At 45.4% G+C, this 17,252-nt stretch overlaps 1 protein-coding gene across 7 annotated transcripts in view; it reads left to right on the top strand.

Annotated features, from left to right (window-relative positions):
* The window catches only part of LOC118393418 (serine/threonine-protein phosphatase 2B catalytic subunit gamma isoform-like), a 75,791-nt gene that overhangs the window by 35,544 nt on the left and 22,995 nt on the right, over window positions 1-17,252 (top strand). For all 7 annotated transcript variants that reach the window (XM_035786065.2, XM_035786067.2, XM_035786064.2 and 4 more), the window contains exon 4: window positions 15,033-15,144. In XM_035786065.2, the coding sequence (XP_035641958.1) occupies window positions 15,033-15,144 (112 nt within the window). The remainder of the gene's footprint in view (window positions 1-15,032; window positions 15,145-17,252) is intronic.

Raw genomic sequence — 17,252 nt, forward strand, 5'->3', positions numbered from 1 at the left:
GATGGAAGCGGGGTGAACAGGCATTGGCTCGGGTAGTTATTGTCCTTGACGATCTCTTTTGCTTTCCTGTGACATTGGGTGCTGTAGGTGTCATGGAGGGCATGTAGTTTGCCCCCGGTGATGCAATGTGCAGACCTCACTACCCTCTGGAGAGCCTTGCGGTTGAGGGCCGTGCTGTTGCCGTACCAGGCTGTGATACAGCCCGACAGGATGCTGTCAATTGTGCATCTGTAAAAGTTTGTCAGGGTTTTTGGTGATGAGCCAAAAGGTTGAAGAGGCGCTGTTGCGCCGCCTTCACCACACGCTGTCTGTGTGCATGGAGCATTTCAGTTTGTCGGTGTACACCGAGAAACTTAAAACTTTCCACTTTCTCCACTGCTGTCAGGTCGATGTGGATAGGGGGTGTGCACCCTGAAGTCCACGATCATCTCTTTTCTTTTGCTGACATTGATTGAGATGTTATTTTCCTGACACCATACTCCGAGGGCCCTCACCTCCTCCCTGTAGGCTGTCTCATCATTGTTGGTAATCAAGCCTACCACAGGTGTGTCGTCTGCTAATGTGATTATTGAGTTTGAGACGTGCATGGCCACTCAGTCGTGGGTGAACAAGGAGTACAGGAGGGGGCTGAGAATGCACCCTTGCGGGGCCCCAGTGTTGAGGATCAGCGGAGTGGAGATGTTGTTTCCTACCTTCACCACCTGGGGAGGCCTGTCAGGAAGTCCAGGAGCCAATTGCAAAGGGCGGGGTCGAGACCCAGGGTCTCAAGCTTAATGATGAGCGTGGAGGGTGCTATGGTGTTGAATGCTGAGCTGTCAGCATTCTTACGTAGGTATTCCTCTTTTCCAGATGGGATTGTGCAGTGTGATGACAATTGCATTGTATGTGGACCTATTGGGGCAGTAAGCAAATTAAAGTGGGTATAGGGTGAATGGTAAGGTGGAGGTGATATGATCCTTGACTAGTCTCTCAAAGCACTTCATGATGACAGAGGTTAGTGCTATGGGGCGATAGCCATTTAGTTCAGTTACCTTTGCTTTTTTGGGACAGGAACAATGGTGCCCATCTTGAAGCATGTGGGGACAGCAGACTGGGATCGAGATTGATTGAATATGTCCGTGAACACACTAGCCAGCTGGTCTGCGCATTCTCTGAGGACGCGGCTGGCAGACTTGCAAGGGTTAAGACGTTTAAATGTTTTCCTCACATTGGCCACGAAGAAGGAGCGCCCACAGTCTTTGGAAGCAGGCTGCGTCAATGGCATTGTATTGTCCTCAAAGCGCGCAAAGAAGTTGTTTAATTTGTCTAGAAGCAAGACATTGATGTCTGCAACGGGGCTAGTTTTCTTTTTGTAATCTGATTGTCTGTAGGCCCTGCTACATACGTCTCGTGTTTGAGTCGTTGAATTGCGACTGCACTTTGTCTTTATACTGATACTCTGCTTGTTTGATTGCCTTACATATGGAATAACTACACTGTTTGTATTCGGCCATATTTCCAGTCGCCTTGCCATGATTAAATGCTGTAGTATGTGCTTTCAGTTTTGCGCAAATGCTGCCATCAATCCACAGTTTCTGGTTAGGGAAGGTTTTCATAGTCAGTGGGTACAGCATCTCCTATACACTACTTTATAAACTCGCTCACCGATTTTCAGCGTATACGTCAATGTTATTATCTGAGGCTACCCGGAACATATTCCAGTCCACGTGATCTAAGCAATCTTGAAGCGTGGAATCCGATTGGTCAGACCAGCGTTAGATAGACCTAAGCACGGACGCTTCCTGTTTTAGTTTCTGCCTTTAGGAGGGGAGCAACAGAATGGAGTCATGGTCAGATTTGCCAAAAGGAGGGCAGGGGAGGGCATTATATGCATCACAGGAGTTAGTAGCAATGGTCGAGCATGTTATTGGCTCGTGGAGAACAATCAATATGCTGATAGAATTTAGGTAGCCTTGTTCTCAAATTAGCTTTGTTAAAATCCCCAGCTACAATAAATGCAGCCTCAGGATATATGGTTTCCAGTTTGCATAAAGTCCAGTGAAGTTCCTTGATGGCCGTCTTGGTTTCCGCTTGTGGGTGGATGTACGCGGCTGTGATAACCGAGGAGAGTTCTCTTGGCAGATAATAAAGTCTGCATATGATTGAACAAAAGGACTTGAGTTCCTGTATGTTGTTATAATTACACCATGACTCGTTAATCATGAAACATACATCCCGCCCTTTTTACAGGAGAGATGTTTATTCCTGTCGGTGCGATGCACTGAAAATCCTTTTGGCTGTATGGACTCCGATAGCATGTCCTCAGCTAGCCATGTTTCCATGAAACGGAGTATGTTACAATCCCGGATATCACTTTGGAAAGCAACTCTTGCCCTGATTTCGTCTGCTTTGTTAACTTGGGACTGGAAATGAGCAATTAGTAATATACTCTGAAGCCTCACCAGAAGACCGCTCCGGCACCCCCTCCTCCGGCGGTGTTGTTTTGGGTCGGCCTCTGGAATCCGTTCAAATGCCCTGGGCGGTGCAGACAAAGGATCCGCTTTGGGAAAGTCGTGTTCTTGATCGTAGTGCTGTTAAGTTGACGCCTCTCTGACACTTAATGTTTTCTGGGCTAACAATGTAAGGAATAATACATAAAAAAAATACTGCACAGTTTCCTAAGGACTAGAAGCGAAGCTGCCATCTCTATTGGTGCCATCTTGTCATTAACATCAAGTCCCATGCAGGAAAAGCGAGACCTTGTTGGACATAATATTTTAGCATTTCTTATACCAATAGACTCAGAGGTACACAAGCTCATTTGCTGAATGTTAAATACAGCAACCACTAGAAATCACTGGTAGTTTGAAAGAGTGAACACGTGATGGAGAAAGGCAAAAGCAGTTATAATTTCAGACCCATAACCATTCAATCTTCGTGAGAAGGGAAATACTTCTGCATCTGATTCTAGTCCTATAATAATTAAGGATGTCATTAGAATGATGAAGATCAGGACAACTTATTTCATTTAGCTGTTGAAAGAGAGGAAGAAATTAAGCAACAATCTAGAGCAAAAGAGCCTACTAGGCTAAGAACATTAGGGGAAATATTATTAAAACCTTTTTATATTTGATTTAACATTTTATTTAACTAGGCAAGTCAGTTAAGAACAAATTCTTATTTACAATGACGGCCCAACCCATGTGCTGCACCAGAATCCCATGTTCTCTCCTTGTTTTAGAATGGTTTGAACAATGTGCGTAATTCCAGTCCATATAATGCAGTATAATACAGTTCAAGCTCAAAATATTAGCCGACTAGTATAATCCATGACACAAATATAAATTTCCACAAAGTTGTATGCTTCAGTGTCTTTAGATATTTTTTGTTGGATGTTACTATGGAATACTGAAGTATAATTACAACCATTTCATAAGTGTCAAAGGCTTTTATTGACAATTTACATGAAGTTGATGCAAAGAGTCAACATTTGCAGTGTTGACCCTTCTTTTTCAAGACCTTTGCAATCCGCCCTGGAATGCTGTCAATTAACTTCTGGGCCACATGATTGATGGCAGCCCATTCTTGCATAATCCATGCTTGGAGTTTGTCAGAATTTGTGGAGTTTTTTGTCCACCCGCCTCTTGAGGATTGACAACAAGTTCTCAATGTGATTAAGGTCTGGGGGGTTTTCTGGCCATGGACCCAAAATATCGATGTTTTGTTCCACAAGCCACTTAGTTATCACTTTTGCATTATGGCAAGGTGCTCCATCATGCTGGCAGTAGGAATTGTTCATCACCAAACTGTTCCTGGATGGTTGGGAGAAGTTGCTCTCGGAGGATGTGTTGGTACCATTCTTTATTCATGGCTGTATTCTTAGACAAAATTGTGAGTGAGCCCACTCCCTTGGCTGAGAAGCAACCCCACACATGAATGGTATCAGGATGCTTTACTGTTGTCATGACACGACTGATGCTAGTGCTCACCTTGTCTTCTCCGGACAAGCTTTTTTCCGGATGCCCCAAATCGGAAAGGGTGTCATTTACCCCAGTCCTCAGCAGTCCAATCCTTGTGCCTTTTGCAGAATATCAGTCTGTCCCTGATGTTTTTCCTGGAGAGAAGTGGCTTCTTTGCTCCCCTTCTTGACACCAGGCCATCCTCCAAAAGTCTTCACCTCACTTTGTGTGCAGATGCAGTCACACCTGCCTGCTGCCATTCCTGATTCCTGAGCAATCTCTGTACTGGTGGTGCCCCGATCCCGCAGCTGAATCAACTTTTGGAGACGGTCCTGGTGCTTGCTGGACTTTCTTGGGTGCCCTGAAGCCTTCTTCACAACAATTGAACCGCTCTCCTTGAAGTTCTTGATGATCCGATAAATGGTTGATTTCGGTGCAATCTTACTGGCAGCAATATCCTTGCCTGTGAAGCCCTTTTTGTGCAAAGCAATGATGACTGCACGTGTTTCCTTGCAGGTAACCGTAGTTGACAGAGGAAGAACAATGATTCCCAGCACCACCCTCCTTTTGAAGCTTCCAGTCTGTTATTCGAACTCATTCAGCACGACAGAGTGATCTCCAGCCTTGTCCTCATCAACACTCACACCTGTGTGAATCACTGACATGTCAGCTGGTCCTTTTTGTGGCAGAGCTGAAATGCAGTGGAAATGTTTTGGGGGGATTCAGTTCATTTGCATGGCAGAGGGACTTTGTAATTAATTGCAATTCATCTGATCACTTTTCATAACATTCTGGAGTATCTGCAAATTGCCATCATACAAACTGAGGCAGCAGACTTTGAAAATTTAATATTTGTGTCATTCCCAAAACTTTTGGCCACGACTGTATATCTAGCTACATCTATGGACTTTTCTGTTTTTCTGTTGTGTGTAATGTGAAATAGCCTATATCATACACTACTGGCCAAAGTTTTAAATACCTACTTATTCAAGGGTTTTTCTTTATTTTTATAATTTTCTACATTGTCGAATAATAGTGAAGACATTAACTATGAAATCATGTAGTAACCGAAAAAGTGTTAAACAAACAAATATATTTTAGATTCTTCAAATAGCCACCCTTTGCCTTGATGACAGCTTTGCACATGCTTGGCATTCTCTCAACCAGCTTCATCTGGAATGCTTTTCCAACAGTCTTGAAGGAGTTCCCACCAGTGCTGAGCACTGCTTTTCCTTCACTTTGCGGTCTGACTCATCCCGAATCATCTCCACTTGGTTGAGGCTGGGGGATTGTGGAGGCCAGGTCATCCGATGCAGCACTCCATCATTCTCCATCTTGGTAAAATAGCCCTTACACAGCCAGTTTCATCATAGTACTTGATGGTTATTGCGACTGCACTTGAAGAAACGTTCAAAGTTCTTCAAGTGTTCCGTATTGACTGACCTTCGTATCTTAAAGTAATGATTGACTGTTGCTTATTTGAGCTGTTCTTGCCATAATATGGACTTGGTATTTTACCAAATAGTTCTACCTTCTATATATCCCCCCCCCACCTTGTCACAACACAACTGATTGGCTCAAATGCATTAAGAAGGAAAGAAATTACACAAATAAAAATTGAAGAAAGCACACCTTTCGAATTGAAATGCATTACAGGTTACTACCTCATGAAGCTGGTTGAGAGAATGCCAAGCTGTCATCAAGGCAAAGGGTGGCTATTTGAAGAATCCCAAATATAATATATATTTTGAATTGTTTAACACTTTTTTTTGGTTACTACATAATTCCATGTGTTATTTCATGGTTTTGATGTCTCCACTTTTATTCTACTATGCAGAAAATAGTAAAAAATAAAGATGTTAAATGTATTTTAATATAGGGCTCATGAAATGTATTTATTGTATGGCTCATCAGGCTCAGTTAACATCAGGCATGCATTTTCTATCAATGCTCTAATCAAATCCAGACAGGCCTATTTATATGCTTTAGAATGACACTTCAGGTTTTTAGCAAGAATAGAGGGTTACCCGGGAGGAAAGTGATTTATTGTCGGGATGGAACATTTGTAAAATACCGGGAAAGTATTCAATCCTAGCGAGTGCACCGTGCCTGCTCCTCTTAGTCGTTGCTAGCTCTAGCCTGTCCTGATGAACCACTACACTCCCTGGGAGTCTGGGCTGATTCACATTCAACACTTATTCAAGTGTGTTAACTGCAGCATAATGTAACGCTGTGTTTATTATTTTTATTATGGAATTACTGTTCACACAAGCATATCCATTACAGGCTAAAACACTTAATGCAAGAAGATACAGGTAGCATCCAGCTTTGTAGGCTAACCTTCCTTGCTTGCATACAGCTGAAGCTAACACCAATTCACTACCCTCGTATCAGCAAAATATTGCTGATTTTTAAAGATGATTGTCATCAAACTTTATTCATTCACTTAGTCTCCCCCGCCTCGCATCTTTACCTTTCAAGATGATCTTTGTGCGAGCCTCGAACTGACTGCATGTGTGAATGCATGTGTGAATGAGACACTTTCATAAAATAAGAGATTTATGCAAATATTGTCGATCAGTACAATAAATAAGTTCCAAATGGAAAGGAAACAGGTTGTTTCATCTATAGCCCATGAAATCAGCCAAAACGAGCTCAATAACTCACTACATGTACTCACACCTGTATTGTGAATAGGCCTAGGCTGGCCTACAGCTTGATTTACTGAGTTTATCATTAGAGATGTACTATTCAAATAAGTGATTACCATTATGTAGTTAGATTGGTAAATAACAGTAATATTGATTATACATTTCAAATGTAATGATATTCAACTCAAAAGATCTGTCTGGCTCAAGCACCATTCTGTAACTTTGTCTAATAAGCCTGCTCTTTTTGGTTTTGAGTATTGTAATTGTATTGAGTATCGTGACACTAAACCTGGTATCGAATACAAAATTCTGCAGAGTTTGACTAGTCCTCAGGGTGCAGAACTGGGCTGGCTGAGTTATGACCTGTGGGTGTTGAATGGAAGAGTCGACGGGGCCATAGGGCTGAGGGGGGTTGAATGGAAGAGTCGACGGGGCCATAGGGCTGAGGGGGGTTGAATGGAAGAGTCGACGGGGCCATAGGGCTGAGGGGGGTTGAATGGAAGAGTCGACGGGGCCATAGGGCTGAGGGGTTGAATGGAAGAGTCGACGGGGCCATAGGGCTGAGGGGGGTTGAATGGAAGAGTCGACGGGGCCATAGGGCTGAGGGGGTTGACTGGAAGAGTCGACGGGGCCATAGGGCTGAGGGGTTGACTGGAAGAGTCGACGGGGCCATAGGGCTGAGGGGGTTGACTGGAAGAGTCGACGGGGCCATAGGGCTGAGGGGGACTGGAAGAGGGGGGCCATAGGGCTGAGGGGGTTGACTGGAAGAGTCGACGGGGCCATAGGGCTGAGGGGTTGACTGGAAGAGTCGACGGGGCCATAGGGCTGAGGGGTTGACTGGAAGAGTCGACGGGGCCATAGGGCTGAGGGGGTTGACTGGAAGAGTCGACGGGGCCATAGGGCTGAGGGGGGTTGAATGGAAGAGTCGACGGGGCCATAGGGCTGAGGGGGGTTGAATGGAAGAGTCGACGGGGCCATAGGGCTGAGGGGGGTTGAATGGAAGAGTCGACGGGGCCATAGGGCTGAGGGGGGTTGAATGGAAGAGTCGACGGGGCCATAGGGCTGAGGGGGGTTGAATGGAAGAGTCGACGGGGCCATAGGGCTGAGGGGGTTGAATGGAAGAGTCGACGGGGCCATAGGGCTGAGGGGTTGAATGGAAGAGTCGACGGGGCCATAGGGCTGAGGGGGGTTGAATGGAAGAGTCGACGGGGCCATAGGGCTGAGGGGTTGAATGGAAGAGTCGACGGGGCCATAGGGCTGAGGGGGGTTGACTGGAAGAGTCGACGGGGCCATAGGGCTGAGGGGTTGAATGGAAGAGTCGACGGGGCCATAGGGCTGAGGGGGGTTGACTGGAAGAGTCGACGGGGCCATAGGGCTGAGGGGGGTTGACTGGAAGAGTCGACGGGGCCATAGGGCTGAGGGGGTTGACTGGAAGAGCCGACGGGGCCATAGGGCTGAGGGGGTTGACTGGAAGAGTCGACGGGGCCATAGGGCTGAGGGGTTGACTGGAAGAGTCGACGGGGCCATAGGGCTGAGGGGGTTGACTGGAAGAGTCGACGGGGCCATAGGGCTGAGGGGTTGACTGGAAGAGTCGACGGGGCCATAGGGCTGAGGGGGGTTGACTGGAAGAGTCGACGGGGCCATAGGGCTGAGGGGGGTTGACTGGAAGAGTCGACGGGGCCATAGGGCTGAGGGGGGTTGACTGGAAGAGTCGACGGGGCCATAGGGCTGAGGGGGGTTGACTGGAAGAGTCGACGGGGCCATAGGGCTGAGGGGGGTTGACTGGAAGAGTCGACGGGGCCATAGGGCTGAGGGGGGTTGAATGGAAGAGTCGACGGGGCCATAGGGCTGAGGGGGGTTGAATGGAAGAGTCGACGGGGCCATAGGGCTGAGGGGGGTTGACTGGAAGAGTCGACGGGGCCATAGGGCTGAGGGGGGTTGACTGGAAGAGTCGACGGGGCCATAGGGCTGAGGGGGGTTGACTGGAAGAGTCGACGGGGCCATAGGGCTGAGGGGGGTTGACTGGAAGAGTCGACGGGGCCATAGGGCTGAGGGGGTTGACTGGAAGAGTCGACGGGGCCATAGGGCTGAGGGGGGTTGACTGGAAGAGTCGACGGGGCCATAGGGCTGAGGGGTTGACTGGAAGAGTCGACGGGGCCATAGGGCTGAGGGGGGTTGACTGGAAGAGTCGACGGGGCCATAGGGCTGAGGGGGGTTGACTGGAAGAGTCGACGGGGCCATAGGGCTGAGGGGGGTTGACTGGAAGAGTCGACGGGGCTATAGGGCTGAGGGGGTTGAATTGAAGAGTCGACGGGGCTATAGGGCTGAGGGGGGTTGACTGGAAGAGTCGACGGGGCCATAGGGCCTGGACGGCTAACTGGGCTAAGCATCGACCTGCTTTGTCTGTGGTTCTGGGGGGCTTTTGATGGGAGGCGGTAGGTGAAATGTCACAGATGAAAAGGTGTCTGTGAAAGAGCATAGGGAATGACTGGTGACTCCTGGGCCATTGATCAGCTATTCTAGATTAAATGTTCTCTTCCCCTCATAACCAGACAGGACTCACAGGAAATAGGTAGGCTAATGTCCATCACTGACTCCTATGGAAGCACAATGGAGTTATGTGCCTGTAAAAATCAAGGCTCATTTCACTCACCAAAAAGTTTTTGAAACGCTTATTGTGTAGTCAAGCCTGCGTTGTTTGGCGTTCACTTGATTTTCACTTTACTCCCAGGAAAACAGTGCGAGGCCCTATTAAAATCTATTTTATTTTGCCGACTTCGTTTTGTTTTTTCCAAATTTCCAAAATCACACTTTAATAGAAAAACAACAAAAGTGGATGTTCAAGTTCACAACAATGCTTAAACCACACCAGGAGACTACTTTTGAGGTCTGTGAAAACAGACATTTTATTTTATTTTAGGTGTTGTTAACCTTTAATGCAACTGAGCACCAGCCAGAGACTGTTTGGTTAGCAGTGTTTCTGTAGCGCTTGTGATTGCAGAGTTTGCAAAACAAATGGCCACTGGATTGATGCAAATAATCATGATATCATTCTGCCAGGTAGGCATAGGCTACTTTGTAGTTATCATTTAATTGAGCATGTTTTTGGGAACCTTTTACCAGAAGACGATTGTCATTAAATTAGCATCATCGCTATAGGCTACACAAAGTAGTAGACAAACAAACTAGGGCATTCCTGTGCTGTTGCCTCTTCACAAAGTTGAAGTAAAATATGATGTATTTTGTTCATGTCTTATGATAAACTTGGGAACATTTGTTAATTAAAATTCCGTTTTAATGTCTTGATTCTGTCCACATTCTCTGCAACACAGATTTTCTAGGGCCCTAACAGTGGCAAGTGTTACTTAGTTGACTATCCTGGTTAAAATGACAAGAATGAAATGACTCCATGTGCTTTCTGTTACACATCAAATATCTGCTAATATGATGACCGACTGTGCTTTAGTCTAGGGGTAAGGAGGAGGGTACTGCCAGTGCCTTGCCCTCTTAGAAGGACTGGCAAAGAAAGAGAAGCTCTCTTTGATGTGCTGCGTAAATTAAACCAGTGTGTTGACTAGGCCAGTAATGAGATCTACCATTGGACATGGGCCAGAGGTGGACCACATCATAACTCACTGGATTTATGGGTGGATGTGTCCCAAATGGCACCCTTTTCTCTTATGTAGTGCACTACTTTTGACCAGGGCTCATAGGGCTCTGGTCAAAAGTAGTGCACTACATATGGAATAGGGAGACACATGGTGAGCTCTACACGTAATTGCCAGAATAATGGATACTTGAGTAAATAAAGGATACAAAGTATATTGGAAGCAGGTCCTTCCATACAGGTGTGGTTCCTAAGTTAATTAAGCAGTTAACATCCCATCATGCTTAGTCATTATTTTGGCTACCAGACAATGCCCCCATCCACAGGGCATGAATGGTCACTGAATGGTTTGATGAGTGTGAAAACGATGGAAACCGTATGCCACGGCAGTCTGTCACCAGATCTCAACCCAATTAAACACACAGGCGATTCTGGAGCGGCGCCTGAGACATTATTTTCCATCAACCAAACACCAAATGATGTAATTTCTCATGTAAGAATGGTGTCGCACGGAGTTCAAGACACTTGTAGAATCTATGCCAAGGTGCATTGAATTTGTTCTAGCTCGTGGTGCCCCAACGCCCTGTTAAGGCACTTGGTGGTATGTTCTTTATTTTGGCAGGTACTTGTATCTGTACACCCAGATTGATTTTGATTTAGTGGAAATGGGCTCAGAAACCTGTGTTTTAGTTCCATATGAAGGCCAAGAATGGAAAGATTGACCTTATCCTTTTGTAGAAGGTAGGTAGCTTTACCATTTCAGGCCAGACATTTGCTCGGTCTAAATTGAGTATGTGTGAGCCATCCATTTTGATTCTCCTGTTGGCCCTCCTTTGCATCACCGCCTCCTCATTCCTTTCTCCCTCTTTGATGCAGGAAAGTGCTCTAACCTATAGACCCCTCCCAGCCTCCAGCCACCACCAGGCAGCACACTGCTGTCTGAAGTGAAGTGTGTGTGTTTCGAGGTGAGGGAGGTAGCAGCCACTTGTGTCTGACACACAACGTGCTGTTCTGCTGCCTTTGTCTGCCTCCCCCGCTCAACGCACGCAGGCAGGAAGGGAGGGAGAGAGGGGGGAGGGGGGGGGACTCATTAAATCGCCCTTCAGCCTGAGGCACTCCACTCAAAGCCCCTCACTCAGACTAGAGGTCCTTTCACTGACTCTAAACTGCCCCTCTCCTCACCCTGGCTCCCTCCCTGGCTTGAACCTCTCCCCATGGTCAACCAGTCCCCTAGTCATAGTTAACTGATGTTTGACATGCCAAAGAATGACAAGGAGTTGGCATGATGATGACACAAACAATCCCAAGTCCCTACCTGCGCTTCGCCGCTTCGGAACACCCCATCCTTCCTAGAAACTCCGGAATTATGGGTAGCGCAATGCCCACTTCTCTATTGTGTATTATTTGAATGGACACCTGCTGGCCTTGGTTGCCTTGCCATCCTGTTCTAGGGACTTAATGTAGGGCTCTGGTTGTGTTCCTGCCTGGCTGTATTTTAAAGTAGAGGTTGAAGAGTGAGGGGGCTGAGATCGAGGGAGACTGAGAGTGGCAAGCCAAGTGGAGACTAATGAGTGCTGCTACCTTGTTTGTCTGTCGTCTGAGGCTGGAAAGTGGAAGGGGAAGCAATCTCATTTGGATTGTAAATGTAGCCCGCTTTTCATATTGTCGTCACACATTAAATGCGGCCCGAACTCTATTTGGGTACTGCATCAAAGAGTGTCTGAGGATGAATTAAATTAGATTGAATCTAGTGTTTTTTTTATCCTCTCTCATTGAAAGCCCTAAACGGGGAGAGAATGACTAGTCTGTTGTTGCTTTTCAGAGGAGACCTGGGCCCGTAGTCACAAATCAGCGCAAAAAAAGGTCCTTTGAATCCTGTTAACCTGTTTTGACAAAAAACATTTTTTCGCCGAGTAGATTTTAGGACGATGTTAAGACACTGCCCAGGCCAACTCTGAGCCAGGACTAAAATCAACTCATGAATGTGTATCTCAGGTGGTCACTGTAGTTTGAGGCAAAGGAAAGATTGTGATGATGCTCATTGTCATTGTTTCAAATTATGGGGAATAACGAATTGTGATGAGGCATCGCCAGCTGGGAACTCTATAGCACGCTTCAGCCAACCACAGTAAATGTGACTACATCAAATTTTGCAATGGTTAAAGGTGCAATGCAGTTGTTTTTATCTCGATATCAAATCATTTTTGGATAACAATGAAGTACCTTACTGTGATTTGTTTTCAATTGAAATGGTAAAAAATAAACAAAAATAGCTTCTTAGCGAAGACTAATTTCTCAAGCAAAAATGTTGTTAGGACTGTCTGGTAGTGGTCAGGGTGGGGAGCGGGAAACTAGCTGTTATTGTCAGAGCGATTTGTAACTCTTTCATATCGGTCTATTAACTCATTTTACCGCCTGGTGATGTCACTAGCAGGCCAAAACTCCATCCCACCAAAACAGGCTGCTGTTTCAGGCGGTCTTTTCAAATAAACAGCTCTTACACTAAAAGGGCATTATCATAATTTTCATAATTTCACAGTACTAGTCCAACCTCATAGTGTGGAAATATATTTAAAACACATGAAAATCATGTTTTCGACAGCACTGGCCCTTTAAACATTTGATATAATTTTCACCTGACATAATCACTTTGCCTACTCTTAATAATTGACAAACTTTTTGTTTAACCTATTCTGGTGGTTGTTAAAAGCAGAATTTTGACTTTGACTGTTATATCAACACATTAACATCAAGTCACTAGCTGATAATGTTGCATACAACATTGCATATAATGTGAAATAGGCCTCGTGAAATCGTTGTTAAAGTGCAAGAGATACTGTTGCATGTAGATCTAGATTATTTATGGCTTGATCTAATATAGATATCAAAACATTATTTTAAAGGCCCAGTGCAGTCAGAAATGTGATTTACCTTTAGTTTTATATACATTGAGTATACATAACAGGCTGACCAGGTGAGTCCAGGTGAAAGCTATGATCCCTTATTGATGTCTCTTGTTAAAATAGACTTCAATCAGTGTAGATGAAGGGGAGAAGACAGGTTAATTAAGGATTTTTAAGCCTTGTAAGAATTGAGACATGGATTGTGTGCCATTGAGAGGGTGAATGGGCAAGACAAAATATTGAAGTGCCTTTGAACGGGGTATGGTAGTAGGTGCCAGGTGCACCTGTTTGTGTCAAGATCTGCAAGGCTGCATGTTTTCTCACACGCAACTGTTTTTCATGTGTGTATCAAGAATGGTTCACCACCCAAAGGACATCCAGCCAACTTGACACAACTGTGGGAAGCATTGGAGTCAACATGGGCCAGCATCCCTGTGGAATGCTTTCGACACCTTGTAGAGTCCATGCCTTGATGAATTTAGGCCTCTTCTGAGGGCAAAATGTGCGCGACTCAATATTAGGAAGATGTTCCTAATGTTTGGTGTACTCTGTACATTTCCACACTGAGGTTGGAATAATTCAGTGAAACTGTAAAAATTATGATAATGCCGTTTTAGTGTAAGAGCTGTTTGAAAATAACTGAAATTTCAGCCTGTTTTAGTGGGATGGAGTTTTGGCCTGTCTGGCGACATCACCAGGCGGTATAAGTTGATATACCAATAACAAAGAGTTTTAAACCTCTGCCAATATCAGAGTTTCCTGGTTACATATCCCTCTCATTAGGCTTGTCCAATTAGGCCCATCACTCAGACCACTCTGAGGTTGACACAGGAGTGAAAATGAATTATTGTCCATCTTGTCCTGTCAAATGTTTTCACATACTTGTCTGTCCCATCCCGATAAAAATCACTTCCGACCCATGCAAACTTTTATACGCAGCCTGGTTGTAGCGAGATACTTTCGAGTCGCGTTGGAGACAGTTTTAGCTAACCCTAACCTTTTCCTAACCTTAACCTAATTATCCTAACCTACCACGTTAATTCTCCTAACCTGCTACGAAAAGTCACTTTCTTATAGTCACAACCGAAAGATATTCCTTGGTAAGTCTTCGTTTCCACTAATGCGATACAGGCGCTCTGCGTGTGAGTAGCCTAGCAACTGCTCGTTTTGGCTGCTGCTCAGCGTTCACAAGACAGTTGCCTGTACACAACTGATAACAACCAAATGAGAACCTGCAGGAGTCCTCTTCCCGATTGTAGCAAAATTCTTGCTTAAGAAATTGCTCTTTGCTAAGAAGCTATTTTTAACAATTTGAATAATTAAAAAAATAACACTAAGGCACTAATTATCCTATATTGAGATAAAAATTGGCCCTTTAACAATTCCAAAGCATTTGTGTGTGGCACACTGCTCAGGAGGTGTCCTAAAAACAGTATCTGTCGCCTAGATGGGACTCTTACGACTAAAGAGGCTTAACGTATTGCTTTTATTTTTACCCATAAGGATAGGTGTAAAGTCTTTATTCTCAGCACTTACAACCGATTTCTACTCTGAGGCACTTTGTGGATACGACCCCAGTTTTAATGCGCTGTTTTATTGTTTTTATTTTTGCACTGTACTGTAGACACAGGCCATCCTGGTTGGTTGAAGAGGTGTAGGCAAACCTTTTGGCTGGAGCGTATCCGTTTTTAAACTACCTGTTGCAGTTGACAATTCTCCTCGTCCTTACAATCTGAGGGGCCTGGTCCTGTGGTTCTTCTATCATTTTGTGTTTTTTGAACTTCTCAGCCTCAACAGAATGTAAATCTTTATTTTGTATAGAGATTTGTGATTTATAATTCATGTTGGGCATTCAGGATCTACGTTGGGGTTGTGTGCTTGACTTTCATGCCCTGGTTGCCTTGTGTCCCTCACTCGCTCTCTCCTCTCACAGTGTGTGCTGTACCTCTGGTCACTCAAGATCAATCACCCGACCACACTCTTCCTCCTGCGAGGGAACCACGAGTGCCGGCACCTCACAGAGTACTTCACCTTCAAACAGGAATGTAAGTATACTGTCACTGCAGCATGATGCGTCACACCAATGAGGGCAAGCCTAATGTGATGCAACACCATAGGGTACTACTTAGAGATCAAAGGCCCTCTGCAACCTAGAGAAGCAGACTTGGCCCTACTCTGCAAACAGACATGAAGTACATACTTGAAGGGGACATTCTTCCCCCTAGCTCTGTGGCTTATTGATGCTCTTATTATAGCGCAGTATTATTTTTGGCTGGTGAGCTTAGCAACCGGTCAGTGACAGATAAAGAGTCAAACCAAGAGATAAACAGACAGAGAGACGGAGTCATTCACGGAGACAGACAGACAGACAGACGCACACAGGCACAAAGAGACAGACAGACCCCTCCCTGCCTGTGCCTGATGGCTGGCTCCTTGATTTGAACAGCCTCCCTCTACTCTGACACATCAGGATCAGGAAGCCTGTCTGCCACAGTTCCCAATAGGAACATCTCATTGTTCAGGTGTCTTTATCCATCGTGCATAGAGACCATGTCTCCTCTTCACGGTGCAGCCAGACGGCGAGCTGCTGAGGCATGGAGAGCAGCCAGCCATGCAGATGACGTTATTCAGACCGTTACACACAATGAAAGAGAGCTGACACACCCACAAGGTGTGTGTTTGTGCACGAGTATGGGTATGTGTGAGTGAACACTTATCGCTGTGCATTCAAGTGGCGGCACAGGTGTTAGGCATTAGTATGCAAGCCTCATCAAAGAAACAAACCTTGCGTTGGCGGACAGGACAGGACAGGAGAGGCAGCAACAACATTGGCAAACAGCATTTGAATGGGAAGAACCTATTGGAAAGAAAGATGCTTCAGTCTAATTAGTTTATAATGAATGCATTCATTAGCATGCATTTAAACTAATTGACAAGCGCTGGGCTGACAGAGGCAGTTAGCCTTAAGCAGCAGATGGCTCCACTGATAAGTGTTGCTCTTTTCTTCAGGATGAAAGTCAACATACTGTAAAAATAGACTGCTCCCCTCCTGCTTTAGATTTAGGTGGCGTTCCAGGTCGTCGTTTAGCAGTCACGCTGCACAGCCGAAGATTTCTAGATCATGTTAATGTGGTTTCTGGGATGTTTCTCCAGGTGTCGTGAGATCGAATCATCTGAAAAAATATGACCTCGAACACTCCCGGAGAGAGTAGGTGTGCCTGTGTGTTTCTCAGGCATTTTGAGAAGCGACAGGTCTAAGACACTGTGCACGTTCTAAATGGCACCCTATTCCTTATGTAGTGCACTGCTTCTGACCCGAACCCTACGGGTTACATTTGGGACACAGGCTGCGCCTAACCGTTGAGCCCAGTCAGTCCGTGTCTGTCTGTTGTTACTAAAGCCTGGTCTTGTAACGGCAGCACTGATCCACCCTGGTCCAGCCCCATCTGTCAGGACCTTATTATTTCTCCTCTCCGGATGTCCTTCTTACGCAGCCAGGAGTTCATGTAACTGACCGTTTGTCTCTGGGTCCTTTATGCACCTTGGGGAGATACATGACTTTTTCACTTGATCGGTTACATCTTCAGCTGTAGATTAAATTAGCTTGGCTATTGTCTAGCCCTAGTATTTCAAAGAGACTTGCTGTTTGACTGTTGTTGTTTTTGGTTGGTTCTTCAACCTTTGGGTTTGTGCAAGGCTATTGCAAGACTGATCAATTAACTTCTGTGTTGCTAGAAAGGCCTCTGAACACGTTATCGGGAAGCATGAGTTCCATACTAACTGACTTCAAACCCTGAAGGCCAAATGAAGGGACTGCGCTGCAGTGCCGTGCTCTCTCACTTCCCTACCCTTGGAATCGTTTGAATGCTAGCTACTCTCTCTCACCCCAGGGACTCACAGATTATCTTGCTTTCCTTGAGCTCTCAATGAGAATGGCCCTTGTCCAGCACTAAGCATTTTATGCTGAACAAAAATATAAACGCAACCTGTAGTGTTCGTTTCATGAGCTGAAATAAAATACATTTTAGATACACACAAAAAGCTTATCTCTCAAATGTTGCGCACAACTTTGTTTACATCCCTGTCAGTGAGCATTTCTCCTTTGCCAAGATAATCCATCCACCTGACAGTTGTGGCATATCAAGAAGCTGAT

This window comes from Oncorhynchus keta, chromosome 14 (genome assembly GCF_023373465.1).
Source record: "Oncorhynchus keta strain PuntledgeMale-10-30-2019 chromosome 14, Oket_V2, whole genome shotgun sequence".
Taxonomy (NCBI): domain Eukaryota; kingdom Metazoa; phylum Chordata; class Actinopteri; order Salmoniformes; family Salmonidae; genus Oncorhynchus; species Oncorhynchus keta.